The 26,215-nt window shown below is 39.1% G+C and overlaps 2 protein-coding genes across 5 annotated transcripts; one reads left to right on the top strand and one right to left on the bottom strand.

The window, feature by feature from the left end:
• Positions 1–422: 422 nt before the first annotated feature.
• LOC144703003 (Sec14p-like phosphatidylinositol transfer family protein) lies at positions 423–6,314 on the bottom strand. Of its 4 annotated transcripts, none has more exons than XM_078575063.1 (6): positions 6,148–6,314; positions 3,385–3,537; positions 3,027–3,173; positions 1,881–2,033; positions 1,649–1,696; positions 423–663 (listed from the first exon to the last, which is right to left on the bottom strand). In XM_078575063.1, exons 1-6 carry the CDS (start codon positions 6,286–6,288, stop codon positions 586–588), a joined length of 720 nt encoding a protein of 239 aa, XP_078431189.1. In that variant the 5' UTR covers positions 6,289–6,314; the 3' UTR covers positions 423–585. The 4 variants fall into 4 exon arrangements, 3 of the variants coding, with proteins under 3 accessions (XP_078431189.1, XP_078431188.1, XP_078431190.1); XM_078575062.1 differs by having other exon boundaries at positions 1,649–1,771; positions 6,148–6,313; XM_078575064.1 differs by lacking the exon at positions 6,148–6,314 and adding an exon at positions 3,678–3,818 and having other exon boundaries at positions 1,649–1,771.
• A 9,674-nt stretch (positions 6,315–15,988) lies between these two features.
• On the top strand, positions 15,989–21,186 carry LOC144703277 (protein neprosin-like). The gene is made up of 7 exons (XM_078575413.1): positions 15,989–16,499; positions 16,599–16,685; positions 17,294–17,512; positions 17,800–17,964; positions 18,681–18,734; positions 18,833–18,979; positions 20,543–21,186. The coding sequence occupies exons 1-7, from the start codon at positions 16,299–16,301 to the stop codon at positions 20,918–20,920; spliced, it is 1,251 nt and encodes a 416-aa protein (XP_078431539.1). The 5' UTR covers positions 15,989–16,298; the 3' UTR covers positions 20,921–21,186.
• The last annotated feature ends 5,029 nt before the right edge of the window (positions 21,187–26,215 follow it).

The raw sequence follows: 26,215 nt of genomic DNA, 5'->3' as shown, positions 1-26,215 counted from the left end.
TACCATGGAGCATTCGATACTAGGTATCGTTTATAAACGGCAGTTATGCCAAACTCAGTAAACATTTTCTTCTTGTTCTCCAGTCGCTCACTCTCCTCCCTTGCTTGATGGTACTCCAAGAGCCATGGCTTCCAAGATTGATCTTCTCCTAGTCTGTGTAGAGGTGGAATATATATTATCTTATGATCCAACCTTCTATTACATTTATTTAGTGATATAATCTTTTAATTATACAACTTTGATCATTGGGTTTGCAATATGCTATATCCCTGGAAAATACAAGAGTTAAGACTGATGAATTTGATATAATACATCAAACACCATGAAGAGATCGAAAGATGTATGCAAAAGTAGGAAAAAATTGTGAATCTGTTTAGTTATAATCTCAAACTTTATAAGATGTCAAAGGAAAGAGAATTGGATGCCTTCGAAATGTGATCGTTATTGGCCACAATCTTAAATTTCATGGGTCTTTACAGAAGGCACTTTGCACAGTATGCTAGACTCTCATTTTTTTTTCTCTCTCTCTCTCTCTCACTTGCACAATGTGTTTACAGATGCCAACCTTGGGGAAAAAATTGAAATTCAACCCAAGAACCTTGCAGGGACAGTTGCCTCAGTGAAGTATTCTTTTTTCACAGACTCCGCATTGCAAAACCTCACCTAGTCCAGATAAGCAAACAGAAAGCCAAGTGGTGCTCAGAACACAATCATCAACTTGTCTTCCTCTCAATCAAAAAACGTTCTAATTCTAGAAAGGAATATATTTGCCATAACATACCCAATGAGCAAGAGAGAGAGAGAGAGATAAAGAGAGATAGATGGATCGAGGGAGAGAGCGGGAGAAACAGAGAAGGGGAGAGAGTGGGAGAGAAAGAGTAGAGACAGAAATAAAAAGAGAGGGAGAAAGGGAGAAAGAGGAGAGAGAAAGATAAAGAGAGAGGGAGAAAGAGATAAAGGAGAGAGAGAGATAAAGAGACAAGAGGGATGGAGAGAGATTAAGAGAGAGAGAGGGATGGAGAGAGGGGGAGAGAGAGAGATTAAGAGAGAGGGAGAAAGAGATAAAGGAGAGAGAGAGATAAAGAGACAAGAGGGATGGAGAGAGATTAAGAGAGAGAGAGGGATGGAGAGAGGGGGAGAGAGAGAGATTAAGAGAGAGGGGGATGGAGAGGAAGAAAGAGAGATATAGGAAGGGAGAGAGAGATAGTGAGATGGAGGGAGAGAGGACGAGAGAGATATCGAGGGAGCAAGAGATAGTGAGATGGATTGGAGAGAGAGAGAGACGGATGTAAGGCGATAAATATGAAGAGAGAGAAAGAGATGGAGATTTGGAGAGAGAGAGAGAGACCGATGTGAGGAGAGGGGAGAGAGATGTAGGCGAGTAGAGAGTGAGAGATATGGAGAGAGAGATAAAGAGATAGAGGGATAAAGGGAGGGAGAGAAATATAACATATACATATATATAGAGAGAGAGAGAGACGGAGAGCAAGAGGCTGAAAGGGGGAGAAGGAAGAGAGATGGATCTAAGGAGAGCAATAAAGAGATAGAGGGACAAAGGGAGGGAGAGAAATATAATATATACGTATTATATAAGTAGAAAGAGAGAGCCGGAGATCAAGAGGCTGAGAGAGGGAGAGAGAGATCTAACCAAAGAGGCATAAGATTTGAGCCATGGCCTGACAAGCTGCCAAACAGGCTGAAATACAAAGGGGGCATCAACAAAGAGAACATGAGCCAGCCTCCTCGGATAGTAATAGTAGAAGACTTCGATCTGTGAGAGGGAAGAGGAACCAAAGACTATTTAACCAGAATCTTGCGTTAAACGAAAATTCACCAAAGTTAACTCCAGGATGATCATACCAATAAAGTTTCTTAATTACCAGGAAACGGAGGAAGGAGACATCCCCATTCTCTACACGGAACCCACGTAAATCTATGATGGTAAGAATTTTGCTTTCATCTTCAGGAAGTAGGGAGAGTGCTCTTTCGATCAGAAATACACAGAGCTTCTCGTTCTCTCTGGAATCCTCTTCCTACAAGCCAAATCATTCGTCAGCAGGGTAGCAGGAGAGAGCAGATAAAAGAAAAGATGTAGAGAACTTTGAAAAGAAAAGATGGGGAGAAAGATGGGCCTGAGAGGAAAGGATAGAAGAGGGAGAGAACTGAAAGTGATCGAGAGAGTTGGAGGGTAGAGATGAGAGTAGACATTATAATAAACAAAAAAAATCATACTTACACTTAACTAATCCACAATTGATACCGGATTCACATTTAATCCAACAGTAAGATGTATAAGGAAAGAGAATAACTTATTTCCAGGATTATTAGTTTAGATAGGTTGGAGAGGGAAGAGAAAGCCAGAAGGTAGTGGAAGGAAGTGATCGAGAAAGAACCCAATTTGAGAGTAAACCATAGCAGAACTAAAATGGAAGACAACGTGTAGTAGGACTCAGCACTCATCAACAATGACATTGAAGGAACAAAAAACATTACCATCAACATTTGGAGGGTCGTTGGTGATGACAGTGTTGACATCCAGTGATGCTGCCGATGTCATCACCAAACAGACAACCAACATCAATGTCAACTACGGCTGGATGTCGACGCTGGAATAGGATGTGGACGAAATGGATGAGGGATGCCAGAATTGGATGTGGACGGAATGGAACATCATGGCATTCTGGTCAGTCATCTGTCACAGAGCTAGACAGAACAGATGATGGAATGGACGGAGGATGGCTGTAACTTAATGTAAATGAATGGCACTGGATGATGAAACGGGACAAAACATTATGGAATAGTGGGCACAAAGGCATTCGCAACGTTCCTGTTCTGAGGTTAAGGCAGATGACTGGTGACAGTTAGATACGAAACAGATGATGAACTGTCATCTATCCATGAACCTAAATATCAACATCAAAAGTAAAAATTGTTCAGATGTGTCGAACAATAAGGTATAGTAAAGGTAGCCGTAAGATAGATTAATTAAGTCTCCAAAAAAGATTTACAGGTCAAGGCTGACCAACCCCAGGAAAATGCTTTGATGCATCCACAACAAGGACTGCTCTCCCCTCAACGTCCAAGAATTCATGAACATAAGCTTTTCCCGTTTCATATAGTCTCCTGACAGATTCCTCTGTCAATTCTGACACACCAAACTCCTCACGCCATCGCTGGCAGTCAAGGTCAAGGGAAAGCAATCATATCTACCAATGGTGATACAAAACGAAGAATAAATCTGGAAAAAGATTAAGGAAAAATCAAAAGATTACTCAGAACAAGAATTCTATATCTCAGTATTTATCAGAACAAGAAAAGCTGCATAGGACAGTAAAAAATGTAACGGGTAATAGTTAAAAAAAAAAAATGTAACGGGTAGGATACAATAGCTTTTTCTAGTTTGAAGATGGCATCATCAACTGAAAATTTTCTGTCCCTGAGGAACCACAGAATCATTTCTTCATCGTCGCTTCCATTTTTGCCCTTTGGCAGATGTGGGTACTCCTTGTGAAGCTTCTCTTTAACTTCCAGCACAAGCTACAACAAAAGAACCCCAATCCCGTAAGTATGCCACTAAAAATTGAAATGAAACAAGAACCAGCCATGAATATTAATGTAAATTGTTGAAGAAAGATATATCATGGAGTAGAAAATTTCTCGAGATTGTGGACACGAACCATCAGACTGGTTGTCTTCTATCGTCACATTTCCATTAATGGACCTCAAAGAATGATGAATCTTTGTTTCAACATCATCGTATAAACTAGAGCCAGGATTCTTTTTAATTGACCTGTCTTTCATCAGATTCCAGATTTTGCTGGCACTTTCGAAATGGCATCTGGACGCATAAACCCTAGACAATAGAACGTAAGAGCTACTATCATTCCGATCCCGCTCTACAAGCTTCCCCGCTGCATACTCTGCAATTTCTGCGTTTCCATAATTAGCCGCTGCAGAAAGAAGCGCTCTCCAGACAACATCATTAGCTTTCATTGGCAATGAGTCTATTAATTGCATGGCAGCATCTAAGTCTCCAGAACGGGCCAGAAGGTCAACCATGCAGCCGTAGTGTTGGATTGTGGGGCAAAGTTTATACTTTGACTTCATAAGATTAAAATATTTCTGGCCCTCCTCCACTAATCCAGCATGGCTGCAGGCATTAAGAACGCTCACGAAAGTTATACCATCGGGGCTTACTTTTGACTGTTCCATCTTGTGAAAGAGGGAGAGGGCAAGACTTCCAAGTCCATGAATTGAAGCTCCTGATATCATTGAATTCCAGTGGTCCTTGGTTTTTTGAGAAATTCGGTCAAAAATCTGAAGAGCCATATCCACATAGCCACATTTTGAGTACATGTCTATTAACGAAACGCCAAGCATCCCGCTGGCTGTGTAGTTTTCCCTCTCTATATAGGCGTGGACCCATATTCCCTGTTCGTAAAACCCTAAGTCTCCAAGAGCAGAAATAATAGTCGCCAAGGTGCAAGAATCTGGCTTATCCCTGATCAGAAGCATTTCATGGAACAGATAAATGGCTTCTAGAAGAAATCCATTCTCCTTGTACCCGGAAATCAATACATTCCATGAAATTATGTCTTTATAAGGCAAAGCATCAAACAACATCCTAGCGTATTCTATGTTCCCATACTTGGCATACCCGTCAATCAACACATTCCAAGAGACAATATCCTTGCATGGCATTTTATTGAATAACTGATGAGCCAAATGGATGTTTCCGCATTTCATGTGTGCATCGAGCATGATGTTGCATGAGACAGAGTTCTTAACCGGCATCAAACAGAATAATTTCTCAGCTTCTCCAATATTATCATACTTCACATACCCAAGCATTAGAGAGTTCCAGGTCACCAAGCTCCTGTGCGGAACTTTCTCAAACCAGCAGTGAGCAACTGCCACTTGTCCGCTTCTTGAATATCCATCGATCATGATTCCCCAAGTGATCACATCTTTAACAGGCATAAGTTCAAACAAGCTTCTTGCAGTTGTCATATCTCCACATTTGGAATATCCATCAATGATGGAGTTCCAGGAGATGACGTCTCTTTCAGGAATTTGATCAAATAAAATTCTAGCCGTTGTCATATCTCCGCGTTTAGCATACCCATCAACCATGATGTTCCAGGAGAAAACATCCTTTGCAGGCATACAATCGAATAACTCAATTGCAATATCCATGCTTCCATGTTTTACATACCCATCAATCAATATATTCCAGCAAATCAACCTTTTCTGAGGCAATAAGTCAAATGCATGATGCGCATCCTTGATCTTGCCGCATTTTGAGTACATATAAATCAAGGAATCCAGCACATAAATGTCTTGGCTGGCAGGACTCTTCAAAGCCTTGCAATGAACTTGTTTTCCCTCTCGAATACCACAGAAATTTGCACAGGCTTTTAGCACAAAAGGGAAAGTGAATTTGTCACCAACGATTGAATTTTGAAGCATGCACTTGTACAAGAAAACTGCTTTTTCTGGCGCTTTATTCTGATCATATCCTCTGATCGCTGCATTCCAACAAAACGTTGAAGGTTGGACGTGTTTCAATAGAGGAATGGTAAAATCCAAACATGCAGCCGACGAGTGTCTGAGAATTTTGATCACTGAATTGTCATCTTTGGAATTCCCCGAGACGATTATAAGTGCCAGAAACGGTTTCAATTCCTTAACCGTTTGGCAGCTCTTCAGAAATCTGAAAAATGATGGATATGAAACACACGCCAGTTTGACTTAGAGGCACAGGGTAATCTCTCTCAAAGAATTGATCATTTCTTCAGCTTTCTCGGTGTTCACATCGTAATTCGTGTTTACAGCCTAAAAATGGATAAGAAGAGCAAGATCACCGTTACATAAAGCTAAAAGACACCACGTTAAAGAAATAACTAGGGTTGGAAAAGCGAGAAAACGAAGCGAAACATTACAACAGCCCCAAATAAAACGATCCTCCATGATTCCTCGCTTCAGATGTAAATCAATGATCAAACAAACGATGAAAATACAAACTTCCCACTGAATTTTTTTGAAAAAAATCATGACCCATTTGCTTCCGAGAGATTATAACAACAAACAACACGAAATTCAAAAGATGCAGAACGTGAAAAGACTCCACATTGGGAGAGAGAAAACCTTGCGGGCATCAATGGATCCGTTCATCTGTGCATCTGAGCTGCATCTTACAACAGTTGGGATTCTTCTCGAGCGGCTGATCGAGAAGGATGAACTGGTAGAACAGACAAGGCAGAGCGCCTGTGAGAGGCGCAGCGCCATCCTTCACAACAAATTTGGAGCCTCATCTTCCTCAAATGAGCTGTTTTAATAGTGCCCAATAAGGACAATATCATCTATCAAATGGCCCAATAAGGACAATATCATCTATCAAATGGCCCAATAAGGACAATATCATCTATCAAATGGCCCAATAAGGACAATATCATCTATCGACTGGCCCAATAAGGACAATATTATCTATCAATCGGCCCAATAAGAACAATATCATCTATGAAATGGCCCAATAAGAGTTCCTTATGGTTCCTCATAGCTAGGGTCGGACATTTTGGACTGAGGACTAGTTCAACTTGGATAGTAGGTCTTCCATTTTAGGGTGGAACGGTTGTTTGGGCAGGTTTAGGTCCGAGGGTCAAACCGGACCGTAGCTGGATATCTTCTTCGACATTGGGCTGAACGAACCCTCAAAGTCTCTTCCTCAATTGAACTTTTTTCCATGAAGAAACAGACGCGTGGAGGGAGAAAGACCTAGAGAGGGAGATCGAGAGAGTGGGGGGAATGAAAGAAGGGGGACGAAGGGACATTCTGCCAGTAGTTCTAAAGCTTGTTATGTTGATATTCAACATAACCAGCAATTTAAAATTTATATGTTGACTTTGACATTGATTAGTCAACCTGACCCGATCGAGACCGGATCGGATCGAACTGGAACCGAACAAGAATCAGATCTTTAGGTAAGGTTTAGGTCTTTAACTAAAACCCGGAAAGGACCAGGCCCGTCAAACCCTACTCATAGCTTTACATTTTTATGATCGCCAATTGAACATTTTATGGTTGTCTCTTATTAATGACATATCATCTGGTCCAGTACTCCAGTTTAAGGCTTGGAGACAAAATGGGACGAGGGACAACAGAAAGCCAATTGGACGAAGGGATGGCATTTCGACCACTCATCCATCGTAGAGTCTGCAGATTTGTTCTATTTCGGTCAGATTGACCCCAGTATTGCTCATCTACTTCTCTCTTCCTTGCTAAAGCAACTGCCACTTGCCGCTTGACGCGATATTTCCCATGTTTTTCTCCTAATCTCATGCTTTGAAAGTTGAATATCTTCACCAAAACTAGTGAAATTGCAAAGGTTGCTTTTACAGGTTAAGGAGAATCACAAAAGCTCCAATCTGTATGAATTCAATTTTTAAAATACAGCTTAAATGTATTCGGATGACTGGAAGATGGATAGTCTGGCCTTTACATAAGGACTACATTACTCCCAGATTACATGTAAATAAAATATGCTCATTAATGAATAAGAAACTAATGTTGCTTGGGTGACACAACTTCATATTTCAAGTAAAATAATACTTATACTTTCTATGTTCACTCTAAAACAGATTTACTTTATTCTAATTTGTTTTCTGCATCAGCTAAAAATGGCCGATTTATTTTACTCATAACCCTCTCCAAAATGGCACTTGTTTTTGGACAAGGACGCACACTAGAATGAATCAAAACGATTATGTATAATGAACTTTGTACCATACATATCACACAGATAAATCCCATAAATAAATGTTAACAAGTAAGAAAAATAAAAATGAATCTAAATAAAAATATATATTCAACAATTAATGAGGAATTGGGTTTTATCTCTATTATATATAAAATGGATCCTTAATTTGATTTTTTCTAATTTATTTATAAATTAATAATATTAATAATGATAAATTTAAGGAAAATTTTCAATTATAAACATTTTTTATTCATTTTTATATTTCATTAATTTTTAATAAAATTAGATATAGTAATATTAATACTATTAGATTACTAGTAACCTACTTAAAAATTAAATAAATATAATAAATAAAATGAAAGATATAACTTCTTGAATCTGATATCAGTAATAAAAAATACTTGAATATTCTCAAATATTTTCCCATATATCTTCATTTATATGTATAAAAATACTTGGGCTAAACATAAAATGCTTGTATCTTTTAGTGGAGTAGATTGAAAATAAATTATAGTAAATTTTGAGTCACCGGTGAAAAAGAGTAAAAGACTTATGAAGTCAAACATCTTTTGGGGTTACTGATGGAAATATACGTTGCCAGCAAGCCAATCACAAATTCTGTTTCTCGTTCCATGTTCATTAACAGAACATATTCCGTATAGTGAACATGCGATGCCTAGAATGAAGTCCATGAATACATGATTGGACGTAGTGAATTATGATGAGATCATAAATACAGAGATCACTAGCTTAAATAAGCATGTGTTCTAAATATTCTAATTCAAAGGATACTCAAGAAGGATATCAAAGTATCTTGATAGAATAACACTATCTGGCCTCACTCATATGATGAGTATGGCCGCTCTTGTGGCCCTTAGTGTGGAGACACTAAGGATAGATAGTCAATGCTCTTTAGTGAAAAGAATTCACTGAATTGATTTGTACGAATCCCTGAATGGTATTATATTGAACTATCAATCAGGTTGATTCACATCACAGTTGTGTAAGTGGTCCTTAGACTTGAGACACCAAAGACATCTTGTGAACAGACAAATGTATTTCAACTGTGACCTGTGTATCTCTAATTATGGCATTCTAAATAGTCTTAGTCCAGGTGCATCAAGAAGTTCACAAAGATGATTGAGTTGTCAAGATGGGATCGTCCACCCTTAGTATAAGAGGTGACAACTCAAGGAAGACGATGCAATGAAGTCCTTGGCCAAGGCACTAAATATCGAAGAAGAGTTCTCCAATGATTTTTGAACAGATCAGTACAAACTCTGATGACCGATTAGGGTTTGACAGTTGTCCATACCATAAGTCATCCTAGGCGCGTCAAGTGGATGAGGGACTATACATAGCCGATAACCAATGGCAAACAGGTTTCATGAGTGAGTCGATACAGACTCCTTTGTATCTTCTAGATCACGAGGTGTAGCTTGTAAATAAAATTTAAAATCAGGAAAATAAATGAAGGTAATGATTAAACAGAAAAAAAAACATTGATAAACATTAATGTAAATTAAGAAATAAATTAAGGAACAGACCTTGGGGTAGTAAGTAAAAGGCGAAATAACATGAGACCAGAAATCACAAGTGGAGATGAATAAGGAAAATATCCTTAAGGTAGTAAGAAAAACAGAAATGAAAAGATGAACACAAAACATAAATTATTATAATGAGTTAAATTGGGGAACATATCCTTGGGGGTACCATGTTTTAGAGGAATACAAAACATAAATGAAAATTAATAATTGAATTTAGGAAAATACTCGTTGTGTAGTAAGTTAATAGAGAAAAAATATGACGAAAATAAAAAAATCAAAACAAAGTACTAAATTAAGGAAAAAATCCACATGGAAATAGATAAAAAGTGAAATAAAATCAGTGTTTTATGAAGTAAATTAAATATTTGAATTTATGATATTAAGTAAATTGATTAACACAATGAGGAAGAGAAATAAATAAATAAATAAGTGTTGACTTAAGGAATAGATGCATATGATAATTAATTTTTGGGTTCTAAGAGCTTAATTGAGTATCCTAAATGATTTTTGCAGCAGAAACTGAAAAATTAAAACTGGGATGAAACTATAAAACCATGCATTATCAGATTGCCTTGTGTGGAACAGATTCCACTAAAACATGGTTTCTTGGAGAAGTTTCTTCACAGTATTCACTTGTTCATCCTCTAAATATATTCATAAGCTCTTAGGAATGTTGGATTTCCTCTTGATTCTCTTTAACAGATCTGAAAAATCTTTCAAATTTTCTCCCCGTCTAGGCATACTTGAAAGGGAGATTTTTTGGAAAGGGAAAGAAAACAGGGCCACCTAGGTCTGGATTGCATGGGCAACTGAAAACGGGAGCCACCTATTTATATTTTTTTGGACACTTTTCATCAAATCCTTTACAAATTGAGGATATCCATCTACGTCCATAGATCCTAAGTGTTTGGCCCTCTAGACCCATGTGTTAGTCTAATTTATAAGTTTAATTGACCAATGATATCCATTTAACATCCTTATAATTAACTACACCAAAATTGAACATCTTTAGTAACTGATTTAACTAATCTACACGTTCAATCACTGACCATGGGGTACCAAGATATTACTCGAGCTCAAGAATATACATTCAAGTATATGAAATCTCTATTTGGAACCTTTACTATCATCGGTTAAGATGCACATGTTATCCTCCATATGCTTGAAACTCACAAATAAGTTGCCTCTTGGGGAGAGTCTCTTCAAGTTGTTCACGTATCAGAGCTCTACATATATCCACATGATCAATGCATTGATGGATCTGCTCTTCTTCTTCTGTATCTTTTCTTGAATATATCACCCTCAAGTCTCACTAATGGAGCAAGTAGAATGAGAATAAGGGAAGAAAAAGGGGCACCCAAGTCTGGCTGGCATGGACACCTAAAATGGTTGTTCCCTCTATTTATACTTATTCTAGTACATTTAAATAACTTACTTATAAATTAATTATATCCACCAAAGTCCACATACCTTATGTGTGAGACCCTCTGACAAAATCAAATTAGATCAATATAATTATGTTTTATACTTCTTTTTACCACTTATTTTTTAGATTTGGACTTTCATTATTCATCATTTTAGGATAAAATGAGAAACTTATGATTAATTTTCCTCAGCTTTATTTTTATATATTTTATTGTTTTTTTTAGACTAACCCCACTTGACATAGAGTCAAGTGGATTTCTCCCTCCTTTCACTGTCCTCATCTCCCCCCTCTTTTCTTCTTCTTCTTCTTCTTTCTTTCTTCCTTTTCTTGCTCCTCTTCTTTTTCCCCTATTCCTATTTTATTGTTTATTTTCATCTTCTTCTACTTTGATTCTTCCTTTCTTCTTCAATTATTATTTTGTTCTTATTCTTTTATTAATCTTTTCATCTTTTTGTTTTCTTCTTCTGCTTCTTTTCATCTTCGTTTCTTCTTCTTCTTTTCTTCTTTGCATCTTCCTTTATACTTATTTTCTTATTCTTCTCTTCTTCCTTGGGTCTTCCTTTATACTACTTTTCTTCTTCTTCTCTTTTTATTTGCATCTTCCTTTGTTCTTATTTTCTTCTTCTTCTTCTTCTTTGTTATTAACATATTCATTTTTATTCTTATTTTCATATTTGTCTCTTCATTTTTTCTTCGTCTTCTCTTCTTCTTCTTTGCATCTTCCTCTATAATTATTTTGTTCTTTTTCTCCGTTATGAACATTTTCATCTTCCATTCTTCTTATTTTCATTTTCATCTCTTCGTCTTTTCTTCTTCTTCTTCTTCAATGAATCTTCCTGTAGACTTCCTTTCTTGTTCTTTGTTATTAACAGTTTCACCTTCCTTTCTTCTTATTTTCATATTCGTCTCGTTGTCTTTTCTTCTTGTTCTCTTCTTCTTTGCATTTTCCTTTATACTTCTTTTCTTCTTCTTTGTCATAAACATTTTTATCTTCCTTTCTTCTTTTCATATCTAGCTCTTGGTCTTTTCTTCTTCTTCTCTTCTCTCCGCCTTTTCTTCTTCTCCTCTTCTTCTTTTTTCACCTTCATTTTCTTGTTTTCTTATTCTTCTCTTTTTTTCTAGTTTTATTCTTCTTCTATTGTTCCTCTCTTACTCTTCTATTATTTTTGTTCTTCTTTCCTTGTTTTTTTCATCTTCTTCTCTCGTCTTATCCTCTCTTCTTCTTCCATGCCATTTTTTACTTTTATTCTTTGACTTTGACATTGACAAGTCAACATGACTGGACCGGGACTGGGTCGGGATCAGACCAGAACCAGACAGAAGTTTAGATAAGTTTAGGTCCTTGCCAAAAATCAAGACCAGATTGAGACCGCCAAACCCTAGAAACATGTGAGAGATAACCAGAGAGTAAGAGATAGAAAATGTTAGAAAAAGAGAAAGCGGACAGATTATGAAAGAGTGCCCGAGAGAGAAATGTATATTTATAGTTAAAGAAATATAGAAAAATAGCTATGCGTGTATATATATATATATGTAAAGAGAAAGAGAATCAGGGAGAGAGAGATAGAGATGGAGAGAGCATGCTGTGGTTTCTCAACAGCATACTCTCTGTCACTCTCTCTCTTTCTTTCGGAGATGACACTTCTTCGGTTGAGATAATCATTTCAAAATAGAGTAGCCAGGCTGCCACCAGGCGACAACGGTGGTATCTTCTTCTTCCCCTGATCAGTGCATTCATTTCGGAAAATCTGGTTGCAGTCTTGCAGAGAGTGCGTATGCTGTGGTTTCTCAACAGAGATAGATAGATAGATAGAGAGAGACGGAGAGAGGGAGAGAGGGAGAGAGCGAGGTAGAGAGAGAGAAAGATAGATAGAGAGAGAGAGAGTGAGAGATAGATAGATAGATATAGAGAGATGGAGAGAGCGAGATAGAGAGAGAGAGAAAGATAGATAGATAGATAGATAGAGAGAGAGAGTGAGAGAGAAAGATAGATAGATAGATAGATAGATAGATAGATAGATAGCGAGGTAGAGAGAGAGAAAGATAGATAGATAGATAGATAGCGAGGTAGAGAGAGAGAAAGATAGATAGATAGATAGATAGCGAGGTAGAGAGATAGAAAGATAGATAGATAGATAGATAGAGAGAGAGAGAGAGTGAGAGATAGATAGATAGATATAGAGAGATGGAGAGAGCGAGATAGAGAGAGAGAAAGATAGATAGATAGAGAGAGAGAGAGAGAGAGAGAGAGAGAGAGAGAGAGAGAGAGAGAGAGATAGATAGAGAGAGAGAGAGAGAGAGAGAGAGAGTGAGAGTTAGATAGATAGATATAGAGAGATGGAGAGAGCGAGATAGAGAGAGAGAAAGATAGATAGATAGAGAGAGAGAGTGAGAAAGATAGATAGAGAGAGAGAGAGAGTGAGAGATAGATAGATAGATATAGAGAGATGGAGAGAGCGAGATAGAGAGAGAGAAAGATAGATAGATAGAGAGAGAGAGTGAGAAAGATAGATAGAGAGAGAGAGAGAGAGTGAGAGATAGATAGAGAGAAAGATAGATAGAGAGAGAGAGTGAGAGATAGATAGATAGATATAGAGAGATGGAGAGAGCGAGATAGAGAGAGAGAAAGATAGATAGATAGAGAGAGAGAGTGAGAAAGATAGAGAGAGAGAGAGAGAGAGAGTGAGAGATAGATAGATAGATATAGAGAGATGGAGAGAGCGAGATAGAGAGAGAGAAAGATAGATAGATAGAGAGAGAGAGTGAGAAAGATAGATAGAGAGAGAGAGAGAGTGAGAGATAGATAGAGAGAAAGATAGATAGAGAGAGAGAGTGAGAGATAGATAGATAGATATAGAGAGATGGAGAGAGCGAGATAGAGAGAGAGAAAGATAGATAGATAGAGAGAGAGAGAGAGAGTGAGAGATAGATAGATAGATATAGAGAGATGGAGAGAGCGAGATAGAGAGAGAGAAAGATAGATAGATAGAGAGAGAGAGAGTGAGAGATAGATAGATAGATATAGAGAGATGGAGAGAGCGAGATAGAGAGAGAGAAAGATAGATAGATAGATAGAGAGAGAGAGAGAGTGAGAAAGATAGATAGATAGATAGAGAGAGAGAGAGAGTGAGAAAGATACATATAGAGAGATGGAGAGAGCGAGATAGAGAGAGAGAAAGATAGATAGATAGAGAGAGAGAGAGGGAGAGAGAGAGAGAGAGAGAGAGAGAGAGAGAGAGAGAGAGAGAGAGAGAGAGAGAGAGAGAGAGAGAGAGAGAGAGAGAGAGAGGCAGCGCTCTCCAGTTGTCTCCATGAATTAAGACAGCACTAGAATCAAAGATGAAGCTCAGAGACTGAAGGCAAGGACGCTGTTGCCGTCAGCCTTCAGGGCTGCGGGAAAACTTTAAGAACTTATAGACCTTAGCCACAACGGCTGTTTCCTCCTCCGATATACAATGATGGGAAGTGAACTCGCGATTTTACAATGACCGAGATATATCGATAATTAGGAATAGTTTGATAAATGGGTAGTTCAATAGATAGATGAGCTGAGGGAGAGATAATTAAATAAGGATATAGAAGAGTGAATTGAGAGATATACGAGTCGATATAGAGATCGATAGAGAAATAGGGAAATAATCTGCAGTGATCAGGGGTAATATAAATCTTCAGTTCCACAGAGTCAGATGATGTTCCGGTCCTATCATGCAGACATTAAATGACATTGAAGAGGCCAAGAGCAACGCAGGGTTCCGGGCCCTATAGGGGAGGCTGCCTGCCACTTCCAGCGTCGCCCTCGGCTGCGCTGTATGACGAATCCAAGGGCGATTATTAGCTGTCTTTTGGGCCCTCCATATCGTCTCACCGAATCCATTTAATGCCCCAGCGTCTTAATCCCAAGATCCTCCGTCCTCCCCATCCCTTTACCCACCACATCAAGCTCTCCTAATCCTGCATTCAAAGCCCACATTACCATGCAGATAAAACATCATCCAGAATTCCAGAGATAGAGAGAGACACACACAGATAGGGAGAAAGAGGGAGAGAGATAGAGAGAGAATGTTGGACGGTGAAAGTTAAAAAGAATATTAATGAGGAATATAATGATCCAACAATGGACTTGGATCTGAATGGATGTCCCTCTGACCGCGGAAATCTTGATTAGTCCTTTTCGGATAGTAGATACCCCATTGAATTTTTATATCCTGATCGTAAGAATTGATAGAAAAGGCCCAATCCCTCGTAATATTCAAGATCCCACACGGTTATTTGTTAAGTGAATAAATCAGACATTGTGCAAAATCTCTCTTATGATTCAAAAGCGCGGCGAATTATTGTATTTACGCTATCTTCCTGGCCGGTGGAGAGTTGCTGCTTGGGTCTTCTCTCTCCGATTAAATGGTCCACAGTCTGCATGTTCCGACCGCAGTGCTCTCAATAAATTTACAGCGCCGGAGACGAGACGCCGCAGTTTACGCCATGCCTCCGATAGAGCCATAAAATATGCGTTGAGGGACTGCCAGGGTTGATGGGTTTCTTTCCCTTTTTTAATCTTTTTTGATGGGTTCCTTTTGGTTCAATTCTTTTACAATGGGTTCCTTAACTTGGATGAAAATTTTGTTTTTTTTTATTCTTGGGTCTGAAATCTGCCATCCATTGTTCACTTCTGGTCAACGTGCAGGCTCCACCGAGACTCTTCTGTAAGATAATGGGTCAAGGAGATACTTGCACGCGTAAGAATAGGAAGTTAGGAACTCACTTTGCTGGCTCCCCCAAAAGTGGTTTGGTAATTTTATATTTTAAACTTAGCGCGGTGAATGAAGCGCGGATCTCAGTTACAGAACACTACTCCCAAGATGCAGCTAAGCTCCATCGATGACGGACCAATCCCGTTAGCGTAACGGAGCAACGTGGTCTAAAATTTGGTCATCGATTTCATCGCGGAAGGAAACGAATAAAGCGCAATTATTGGGATTGTTTATATTGAATGCTAGTCGTAGACCACCCCTAACCTACTTCGTCATCTCCGCGGGAAGTCGTTTTAAAAATGTATATTTTTTAATAACCCGTAGCGGTGAATGAAGTCAGATCTCAGTTAGATAACACCACTCCCAAGAACCAGCTCAACTGAATTAATGATAGGCCATGCCTGCGGCTTAAAGGGTGAAGAGAAATCATGTGATTAAAATTAATCGTCGGTATTATCCTAAATTTAAAGTGATAGAAAAAGAATAAAGCGAAGAGAAACAGTGATTTGAAAGGGTGCGTCTTCGGTGGCAGTAGGGGCCCTTAAAGAGACATCCACCTACACCGGCACTTGTTTATCGCTTCAAACACTGGAAGAAGCAGAAGAATACAAAACTGCTCTATGATGAATTTTCATCTAGAGACAACCCGTTGTTGAATTTCTTTTGGTGGTGTCGTCGAGTGCTCTACCATGCTTTTTGAAAGTTCGGCGGCCATGGCGAGGGGCCCAAGTTCTTGAGGGTCGAATGGGCTGGCACGAGAGAAGAAGACAAAGACAAAGACAGCTCGAGAAGGAAGTCTCCGTCTCCGAAATTCGCCTTCCATGGCTTGTAGCCATGCCAAATCATCTCAAGTTATAGTCTTTCTCGTTGGTTTCTTCTTCTTCTTCCTCGTCTGGGCTGGTGCTACTGTGGCCGTACCTGAGGCAAACACCACGTTCTGGCCAAGAGAAGAGCTAGCGAAGCTAAGGAGAATCAGAGCGCATCTTCGCCGTTTGAACAAGCCTCCGGCGAAGACAATCCAGGTCTGTTCTCAAATGGGTTGATGTTGATCTTCTTTCTTACCTTTGTAACTTCAAACCAGTGAGCATGTCTTCCTTTTTTTTCTCTTGCTTTGTTTTCAGAGCCCTGATGGAGATCTCATCGACTGTGTTTCCTCACATCTCCAGCCCGCCTTTGATCACCCTCAACTCAAGGGTCAGAGGCCTCTGGTTAGCGTCATCTTTATCTCTCTCTCTCTCTCTCCCTCTCTCAATAATCTCCACCATGTTGGAGATAGCACTCTTCCGATGAGCTATAGTTTCTAGCATAGTGATAGTCGCTTGGACCTGGTATCAGAGCCACAACACATTTAGCCTTACGAGAAAACAACACCCAGAGAACAATAGTTGAAGCAGAAAAGTAGCATCCTTTTTCATAAACTACAGCTTTTTTAGCACAATCGTAGGTACTTTAATCTCAACATGGTATCAGACCCAGGTTGAGAGTTCAAATCCTCCACACAACCTCCTAAGCCTGAGCATAATGCTAGTTGATGTTGAAGGGGAATCTTGAAGACAACACCCTGCCTATACTAATTGAATAGCAAAAGTATCACCCTTTCAATCAGCTATGGCTTTTAGCATGATGGTAGTATGATGGTTCATATCAACATGGTATCCCAGGCAAGTTGATAGTTCATATCCTTGGCACAACTCCCTAAGCCTTAAAGACACCACCCTGCCTAGAATAATTGATGAGGAAAAGTACCAGCCTTTGAGCTGTAGCTTTTAGCACAGTGATAGGGGCTTGAATCTTAACTATGGATCTGTAATTGCAGGAGCCGCCCCAGAGGCCGAAGGGTCTCCAGGCCGTAGATCCGGCTATGGCAGAAAGCTTGCAGTTGTGGGCTATCTCCGGCGAGAGCTGCCCGGAAGGGACTGTTCCAATCCGGCGGACGACGGCGTCGGATATGCTCAGAGCCAGCTCCTTGAGGCAGTTTGGGAGGAAGCCAGTCGCTGCCCAAGTTCGCCGGGACTCTACCGGCGGCGGCCACGAGGTAAACCTTAGAAAAATTAACAAGAAACGCGCTTTCCGTGGATTTTCGAACATGGGTTTGTGAGTTCTAGAACATTGAATACTGTGTCTTTTTTTAAGTTAGACAAAAGACTGTATCTATTGCTGACTTCGAGAACCGTTCGATGTCTCTTCTCTGTCGTTCGTCCTCGCCAGGATGCCGATCGTGATGATGAAATTTTCATTGTTTTTCGTCGTAGACGTGATGGCGACAAAGATAGATGACGAGACTAACCGTCATTCTCCTTTGTAAATTTGCGTCTGTGGCAGCACGCAGTTGGGTACGCCTCTGGCGAGCAGTATTATGGTGCGAAGGCCAGCATGAGCGTCTGGGCGCCTCAGGTCACCGCTCCTTCTGAGTTCAGCTTGTCGCAGATTTGGATCATTTCCGGCACTTTTGGGAACGATTTAAACACCATTGAAGCCGGTTGGCAGGTGCTCTATCTCTATCTCTATCTCTATCTCTATCTCTATCTCTATTTATATTTCTATCTCTATTTATATCTCTATCTCTATCTCTATCTCTATCTCTATCTCTATCTCTATCTCTATCTCTATCTCTATCTCTATCTATATCTTTATCTCTGCCCACGCCTCTATTTCTATCTCCATCTCTATCTCTGCCCACGCCTCTATTTCTATCTCCATCTCTATCTCTGCCCACGCCTCTATTTCTATCTCCATCTCTATCTCTGCCCACGCCTCTATTTCTATCTCAATATCTACTTCTGTATCTCGCAAGCTCCATATCTCTGTCTGTTTCTCTGTCTTTCTATCTCCATATGTACCAATCTATGTATCGCTCTATCCAAGCAATATCTTTCTCTGTCGACGTAACTCTATAAGTTTCTTTTCTCTGTCTATCATTGTCCATGTATCTCGGCCAATCTATCTCTATCCCAATCGATAAATTCATATCAGTCTCTCCGTCTCTCACCATGTGTATAACTCAATATGTTTCTCACTATCCACATCTTCTATCTGTCTCATCTATCTCCTCTATAACTCTTCTCTCTGTCTGACTTTCTGTTTTCCTCTCTCCATCGTCATCTCTATCTCTCTGTCTCTCTCCAAATCCAGATGAAAGATAAAAATTTCATAACAATATTTGGCTTATTGCAACTAATTTAAGGTTTCCGTGCATCTCACAGGTCAGCCCCGAGTTGTATGGCGACAACAGGCCAAGGTTCTTCACATACTGGACGGTGAGCTCTCAAGTTTATTCATTAATTACCCTTCTGTTTGCACAAACTACTGATTAAACCCACCAATATAATTTATACATGAGATTGGTATCACGCAGACTGACGCCTATCGAGCAACGGGGTGTTACAACTTGCTCTGTTCTGGCTTCATCCAGACTAATAACCGCGTTGCAATTGGCGCAGCTATCTCCCCTTTGTCTGCCCTCAGAGGCCGACAGTTCGACATCAGCCTTCTCATTTGGAAGGTATTTCCTTACCCTTAAGAAAATCAATCAGAAAGTTAGAAAAAAAATAGTAAGATCAATGGTTTTGTAGATTCATTAAAAAAAATTGATGGGTATTTATAGATGGTTAGGTACATCAGATTGATATGGTAAGAAAGGGAGAGAGAAAAGGAATATTTATGGTTTTGCAGAATGAGTGAAAAAAATTGATGGATAACTATCAATAGTTTAATACGCTAGATAGAAAGATGAAGATGGGAACTGATGCCAGAGAATAGGAAGATAACATTTTTTGGATTTATTGAAAGAAATCAATGGGCAAACATCGATAGCAAAATACATTAGATAGGTACATACTGAAACTGAGAGGTGAAAGAGAGGGATGGAGAGGCAAAAAAAATGAAGATTAATCTTCTTTAGATTGATGGATATATATATATATATATATTGTAGCGATTGAATGATAAATGCATTACACTGATAGATAGATACATAGGAAGATGGAAAGATGGACATATAGATAGATGGATATATAGATAGATAGATAAATGGATAGATAGATAGAGAGATAAATAGATAAATAGATAGATATATAGATATATAGATATATAAATTTATAGATATATAGATATATAGATTTATAGATTATATAAGTAGACAGGAAGGTAGATGGATGAACAGGTAGATAGATGGATAGATAGATAAGATATGTGCATAGAGAGATAAGATAGCTATGTAGATAGATAGATAAGATAGCTATATAGACAGATAGATTAGATATATAGATAAGATAGCTATGTAGATAGCTAGATAAGATGGATAGATGGATAAGATAGCTATATGAATAGATAGATAGATAGATAGATAAGATAGCTATGTGGATAGATAGATTAGATATACAAGATAGATAGATGGATAAATAGATACGTAGACAGAGATAAAATAGCTAGAAAGCTTGATAGATAAGATATATATAGATATATTAGATATCTAGCTGCATAGGTAGATAGATAAGATAGATATATAGATAGACATCTATATAGATAGGTAGATAGATAAGATATATATAGATATCTAGATAGATAGGTAGATAGATAAGATATATATATAGATATATAAGATATCTAGTTGGATAGGTAGATGTATAAGATAGATTTATAGATAGATAAGATATCCAGCTAGATAGATAGGATATATATAGATGAATAAGATAGATATATAGATAGACAAGATAGATTTATAGATAGATAAGATATCCAGCTAGATATATAGGATATATATAGATGAATAAGATAGATATATAGATAGATAAGATAGATTTATAGATGAATAAAATAGAAACATACATAGATAGATGTGATAGGTAGATAGATGTGTATATATATATATATATATATATATAAAAGATAGATAAGATGTATATATAGATAAGATAGGTAGATAGATAGATAGTTATAGAGAGAAAAAGGAGGAGAAGAAGAAGAGGGGGAGGAGAGAAAGTAATAGCATGCACCAGGAATACGGGCATCATCCTCATCAGGAAATGATAGAAAACTGAGTTCTCAGTCATTGCTCATGTTGCAGGATCCAAAGCATGGAAACTGGTGGCTAGAGTTCGGGCCTGGACTGCTGGTGGGATACTGGCCGTCGTTTCTCTTCAGCCGGCTCGCACAGCACGGAATGATGGTGCAGTTTGGAGGAGAAGTAGTAAACACAAGGGCCACCGGCGCTCATACAGGCACGCAGATGGGAAGCGGGCACTTTGCTGGTGAAGGATTTGGCAGGGCTGCCTATTTCCGCAACCTTCAAGTCGTTGACTGGGACAATAACTTGGTTCCTCCCAGAAATCTCCGGGTGCTTGCCGACCATCCCAACTGCTATGACATCAAGGGTGGGATAAATAAAGGCTGGGGACAGTACTTCTACTACGGAGGCCCTGGGAGGAACGTCAGATGCACTTAGACCCACTCAAACACAAAGGGAGAGAGAGAGAGGGAGAGAGAGAGAGAGAGGGAGAGAGAGAGAGAGAGAGAGAGAGAGAGAGAGAGAAGGGAGGGAGATTCTAACATTCTTTCTCTCCTTGATAGTGAGATAACATTAGGTCATTCTTACATTTTTCAGGGGGTTTTGGTCTGTGATGTGCGCAACTTGTCCTTCCTTTTATGTTGAATCCGGAGACTACTGATGTATATGAAAAGAGTTTGTGAATATTAATCTTCCTCTATCCATCTCTGAATGTCTTATTTTATTTTTGGAAGAGACTAGACTAGGCTCCATGATTGAAATCAAGAGTTGTTCATGCTAACAACACGTCAAAATTTTGTCATTAAGATTCAAATGTTTGTTCTCATCTTTAAAGTAAAAGTGGCTCTCAGCGAATGTGAATAAATTTTAATGGCATTCCCTGTATTGATATAATGTTCAAAAGGTGTATTCTTGGAAATTTATAGAGTACTTAAGATATTTCTAAGAAAATATCGCTTGAATGTGTGACAAAGATAAATATAAAATCATACAACACTACAAATAACGTCAAATGACATGTCATCCAAAATTGGAAAACTATAATGTGAAGTCATGGTGGTGGCGACGACGTCAACGCATCGACACCGGATGTGCCACCACTGTGATCCGAAGTCAACGCCACTGCTAAGGACATGCCGCCATCATCACTGGACCAAGTCAACACGCCAGCATCAGGCATGCCTCCACCCACGCACACCCTTTCACGCTTCCTGACACGTCACCAAAGACAGATCAAGAAATGCCCCCTGACGTGACACGAAACCACATCGCTCGTCTTTATTTTTATTTTTATTAACTGTATATTCTATCTCCTCTAAGGCCTATAAGTATAGGCCAATGTCCCAAGAAACAGTTAGGCAAGTTTATTTCAGGAATTGAGTTTTTTTCTCTTCTTCGAGTACTTGCCCCAACTCCCCAATTCCTTCTTCTCAAGATGGCTGATGTCGACGCCACCACCGCCTCCGTTGCCGCCATCGCTGCCCCGCATTCCTCCACCACCATCCCTTCCACTCACCCCTCTCTCCCTTTCATTCTTCCTCATCCTCCCTCTCTCTCTCTTTCTCCTCACCCCTCAGGTCAGAGATCTGACCTAGATCTCCCGCCCGCCTGCACCCACCGGCGCCGCGCATGCCAGCGCCCACCAGCGCCCGCAGGCACCACGCATGCCAATGCCCGCAGGGCCAGCGGGCACCAGCGCCCATCGGCGCTAGCGCACACCAGCGCTCGCAGGTGCCGCGCACGCCAGCACTCGCCAGCGCTAGTGCAGGCTTCCACGCCGACCGCCCACGTTCTCGCCGCCACAAGTCGTCGTGCATACTGTTTTGGTGTCGGGATGCTGCCCCACACCCCGCAAGGGGGCGACTTCCCCCTTGACCCCTCGCCAACTGACCGCGCAGTTGGATCCGCGACCCCGAATCGAAGCGCCCGTCAATCGTCCCGCCAACGACGCTCCACGCCCAAGCACTCCGGCCACCGAGCAACCAGGCTTAGTCTGGTCGTCCTATTGCTAGGGCTGCTCAACGCCCGGATCATCAGGCTATATTATCCAAGCGGGGCCATACAACGCCCGGATCACCGAGCCACGTTACGACCAGAATTTCCCGCAGCCTCATCACGCACTCTAGTGTTGAGGTACGCCTAAACTCTTTGATGTCGTGTGTTCTCCGTCCAGTATTCCTCGAGAATTCGTCCACCGTCGTCGGATTTGCTTTGAATTTCTTGGAATTCTCAACTATTAGTCAATTAGGTCTCTCGTGAGTTTTCCCACGAATACGAATTCGAAGTATTGGATTTGGTGCTTAAGCATTGTCGCGGTGGTAGAAGACAGTACTCCCGCCCTCGACGAGGAAAGGGGCTGCACCACCATTATTTCATCAAATTTAAGTTTTCAAAATCGATTGTGTGGATTTGTGGTCTGTTTTATCCCTCCTATCCTCAACCACTTCCTGCACCCGTATCCCTGTCATCCACCCCGTCTCCTTTAGTCGTCTGCATCCATTCATCTAGTTGTCCTACATCACATGGTCTATTATTTGGATGTAAAATGGTATATATTTCATAAAATGTCTTTTAGACATTAGGAGATACTCATTTTTTGGGATTCATCTCTATGCATATTTGCATGAATGTATTTCTAGATGGGTGAACTCAGAGGAAATCCAATTATGTATACTTTCACAAAGTGAGCATCCCTATGTACACATATAGACATGATCCACCAGTATGGTTGCCATAGATTTTAGCACATGAGCGGCCCCAGTGAAACATAAAAATAGGGCAGTCATGTTTCAAGAAGAACAACTGGTTGATTACATGGGCCAATTAAGGATTTTCTAAGATCCACCCTGGAAGAAAATAATGTATTAGATAGGACTTCATTCACAGGCCACACAATCTCTACCAAAGAACACCATATGTACACTAACAGTAACTTGTCCCAAAAAATGTAGGCCTTATCCATAAATATAGGAGAATTAAATAGGATAATGAATTCACTTGGTTATTATGAATTGGTTCGATGGCTTGTATAGTTATTTTCTGCCTTTACACCGCAAATATAAGTCTATGAAATCAGTTTTACTTCATTAGAGGTATATGTTTGACTTCGTCGAAGATGTGCATGAAATAAAACCTTTACAGGATTGTGGCTTGCACAAATTGGTGAAATATTTATGCCTGAGTTTCCCATATAAATAATATGACTTTAAATCTTCCACGGTAGCATTCTAATTGATGAGCAGTATTGAAACAATATTCACAGGAATTACTAGAAGATGATTTTATAAGACTACGCACTCATGTAAATCTATGATGAAACCATAAAATAAAAAGGTATACCATTATACAAACTGTCATATGGATATGCTCATTAAAATTTATGATAAACAATCTAAAACTAGTTATTTTAAATTGTGTGAAAAAAGTCGATATCTATTGCACAAGTTGGGTAACAAAACCCATAACACCACAGCTGTATTGAAATAAGTTGAGCTTCGGACATGATGTCTAGACTACCTTTTATAGTAGAGCTAAAATGAAGATTTTGCAGCTATACAAACTGAATAAAGGATTCATACCTGAAAACTATGTTATCCAACAAAATGAGTCTTCTGGTTCGATATAAATCAAGGTAGAGGCCTTACACTCTAAAAACAAATCAGCATTTGATCAATGGCATTTGTGACTAACCTCCCTACCACTATTATACAAGCCACAATGAAATTGAGTGAAAAAATCTTATTTCCTTCATTTAGACCGGTATGTCTGACATCTCTTAACCACTAATGGGGATTATAATAGCTACCTCATAGATGTGACTGTAATTAGCTAGAGATCTTACAGTAACTCAGATTTTTAATGAATATGAGACTAGGAGATTTATCCGTTTACTTTGTTTTTGTAATTTGGGATGTAGAGGGAGACCTGTGATCTTGAATTATGATAATTTTGTTATTAAGTATTTTAGACATATATTCAAAGAGGAAAAATAAGACTGATTACAATTTTTACCAAAGCTTCTCCGATTGACTAACAAGATTTTGAGAAAGGACTAGCAAGTCCAAGGCTAACCTTCTTTCTCCATTTTTTAGATTTATATCATTAAGGGATCACGGTAATTTTAATGAATAATGAAAAACTTTCATAAACCAGAAGTCATTTTCACTGTTGTTATGATGTATGTTCCGTTTATGAGAGGCAATGCGATGCTTACATAGCAGTTTAAAATATAATAAATTAAACATATTATATTTTAAATAAAATGATGTAATTATTCATAAATTTTATGTGAATAAAATAATTTTACGGCTCTTACAACGGTCAGTAGTTGTCTCAAACTGTGGGCTACAAGTGACCTAGCATGTGCTTGACAGTAAGTCATAACCTTAAGTGGTGGACTGTTGCTGACATCAGCCCCCTGCTTTCTGTGATGGAGAGGGAGACAAGGAAAGAAAAATGGGAACTTAGGTGATGGTTGAGTGACATGACATGACGTGACATGATGGATTTGATGATGATGACGTATAGTGACATGATGTGATTTGACGGCTTTGGAAATCACGGCATACAATGACCAAACTTTCGAATATTCAGGGATGTGTGACATGGCTACCTGCCAGTCACACTTCATCCACCATAAGGAATTGCTCCTTGGGTGAAAATAGATGTCTTGACCAATCAGAGAAGCACTTTGATAATAAAAAAATTATCTTTACCAACTCAATTAAGGCACTTGCGGTGTGTATTCTATTAGACAAAAAACATCGTATTTTTGCATATGTTCAAATAAGAATCACATCCCATCACATCCCGGATGTGCTAAGCCCTAATGATAATTGAGTGACACTCCAAGTTACTTCCAATGAGGCATGTCTCATCACTCCAACACAGTTTCATTGAAACACAGAAATTGCCATGAGTACAAACAACTTTTAGTAGTTTCGTTTAATTGGTGTATTTACTTCTGTTTTACTTTTGTTTGACCGATGCTCTCTTTATCTTAAGCTTGTTATTTAGTGATTCCTGAGGTGCCAAATAGATTAAATATACTGATATCCTTTCCTGGTGCATATGAATCTCACATATCTCTTTAGCCAGATCACATTCCAACGAGAAACACTGATTAAAGTGAGAATGGGTTAGACTTTGGATTTAGCCTAGAAACATTATAATTACATTTACTTTTGATAATATGTCATGTTCTTCTTAATTTCAGTGAGTAAAAATTTCACTCCTGTTTTGATGTCAGTCAATTGTGTTCATCTCAATATCTTCACCTGTTTATCACGAGATGATATTCCAGCTAATCTTAGAGATCCTTGCGTGGACAAGTCTATTTGGTTTATCCCGGCAATTAACATCGCCAGGGAAGTATTTTTAGGAAAAATTGGCGCACAAAAAATTGATTGCTTATACTTGGCAAAGATTTTGAGGGATCAGTCTGCTTTCTGGGCTTCTCAAGGAACCACAGAGGCAGTCTTGCTGCGCATTAGTATGCAGGCTCCTCGAGCTTACAAGGTGACACATATCTAAACAAACTATGATTTTGACAGTCCAATAACATATTTTGAAATACTGATAAAATATAGATCATCAATATAGAAATTACAACAGCTGCTTCAGAGATCCCCCAGGATTGTTGATAACTGGTCTACGGTAAAATACATGAGGCTTTAACTAACAATCTATCAGATTAAACTTGCAGAGGGAAAGAATTGAAGAATACAAAAAAAA

The sequence above is a fragment of the Wolffia australiana genome, chromosome 5 (assembly GCF_029677425.1).
Source record: "Wolffia australiana isolate 7733 chromosome 5, ASM2967742v1".
NCBI lineage: Eukaryota > Viridiplantae > Streptophyta > Magnoliopsida > Alismatales > Araceae > Wolffia > Wolffia australiana.
This window is presented reverse-complemented; position numbering and strand designations above follow the sequence as displayed.

What these genes read in the sequence shown, in the direction of transcription:
- LOC144703003 (XM_078575062.1), bottom strand. Translation starts at nt 6,288, where the DNA reads ATGGCGCTGCGCCTCTCACAGGCGCTCTGCCTTGTCTGTTCTACCAGT. An exon ending in GATCCATTGATGCCCGCAAG is followed by an intron (nt 3,538 to 6,147) that starts GTTTTCTCTCTC and finishes CTTTTGTTGTAG; the next exon opens with CTTGTGCTGGAAGTTAAAGA. An exon ending in TCAAACTAGAAAAAGCTATT is followed by an intron (nt 3,174 to 3,384) that starts GTATCCTACCCG and finishes CTTGACTGCCAG; the next exon opens with CGATGGCGTGAGGAGTTTGG.
- LOC144703277 (XM_078575413.1), top strand. Translation starts at nt 16,299, where the DNA reads ATGGCTTGTAGCCATGCCAAATCATCTCAAGTTATAGTCTTTCTCGTT. An exon ending in CTACCGGCGGCGGCCACGAG is followed by an intron (nt 17,513 to 17,799) that starts GTAAACCTTAGA and finishes CGTCTGTGGCAG; the next exon opens with CACGCAGTTGGGTACGCCTC. An exon ending in CCATTGAAGCCGGTTGGCAG is followed by an intron (nt 17,965 to 18,680) that starts GTGCTCTATCTC and finishes TGCATCTCACAG; the next exon opens with GTCAGCCCCGAGTTGTATGG.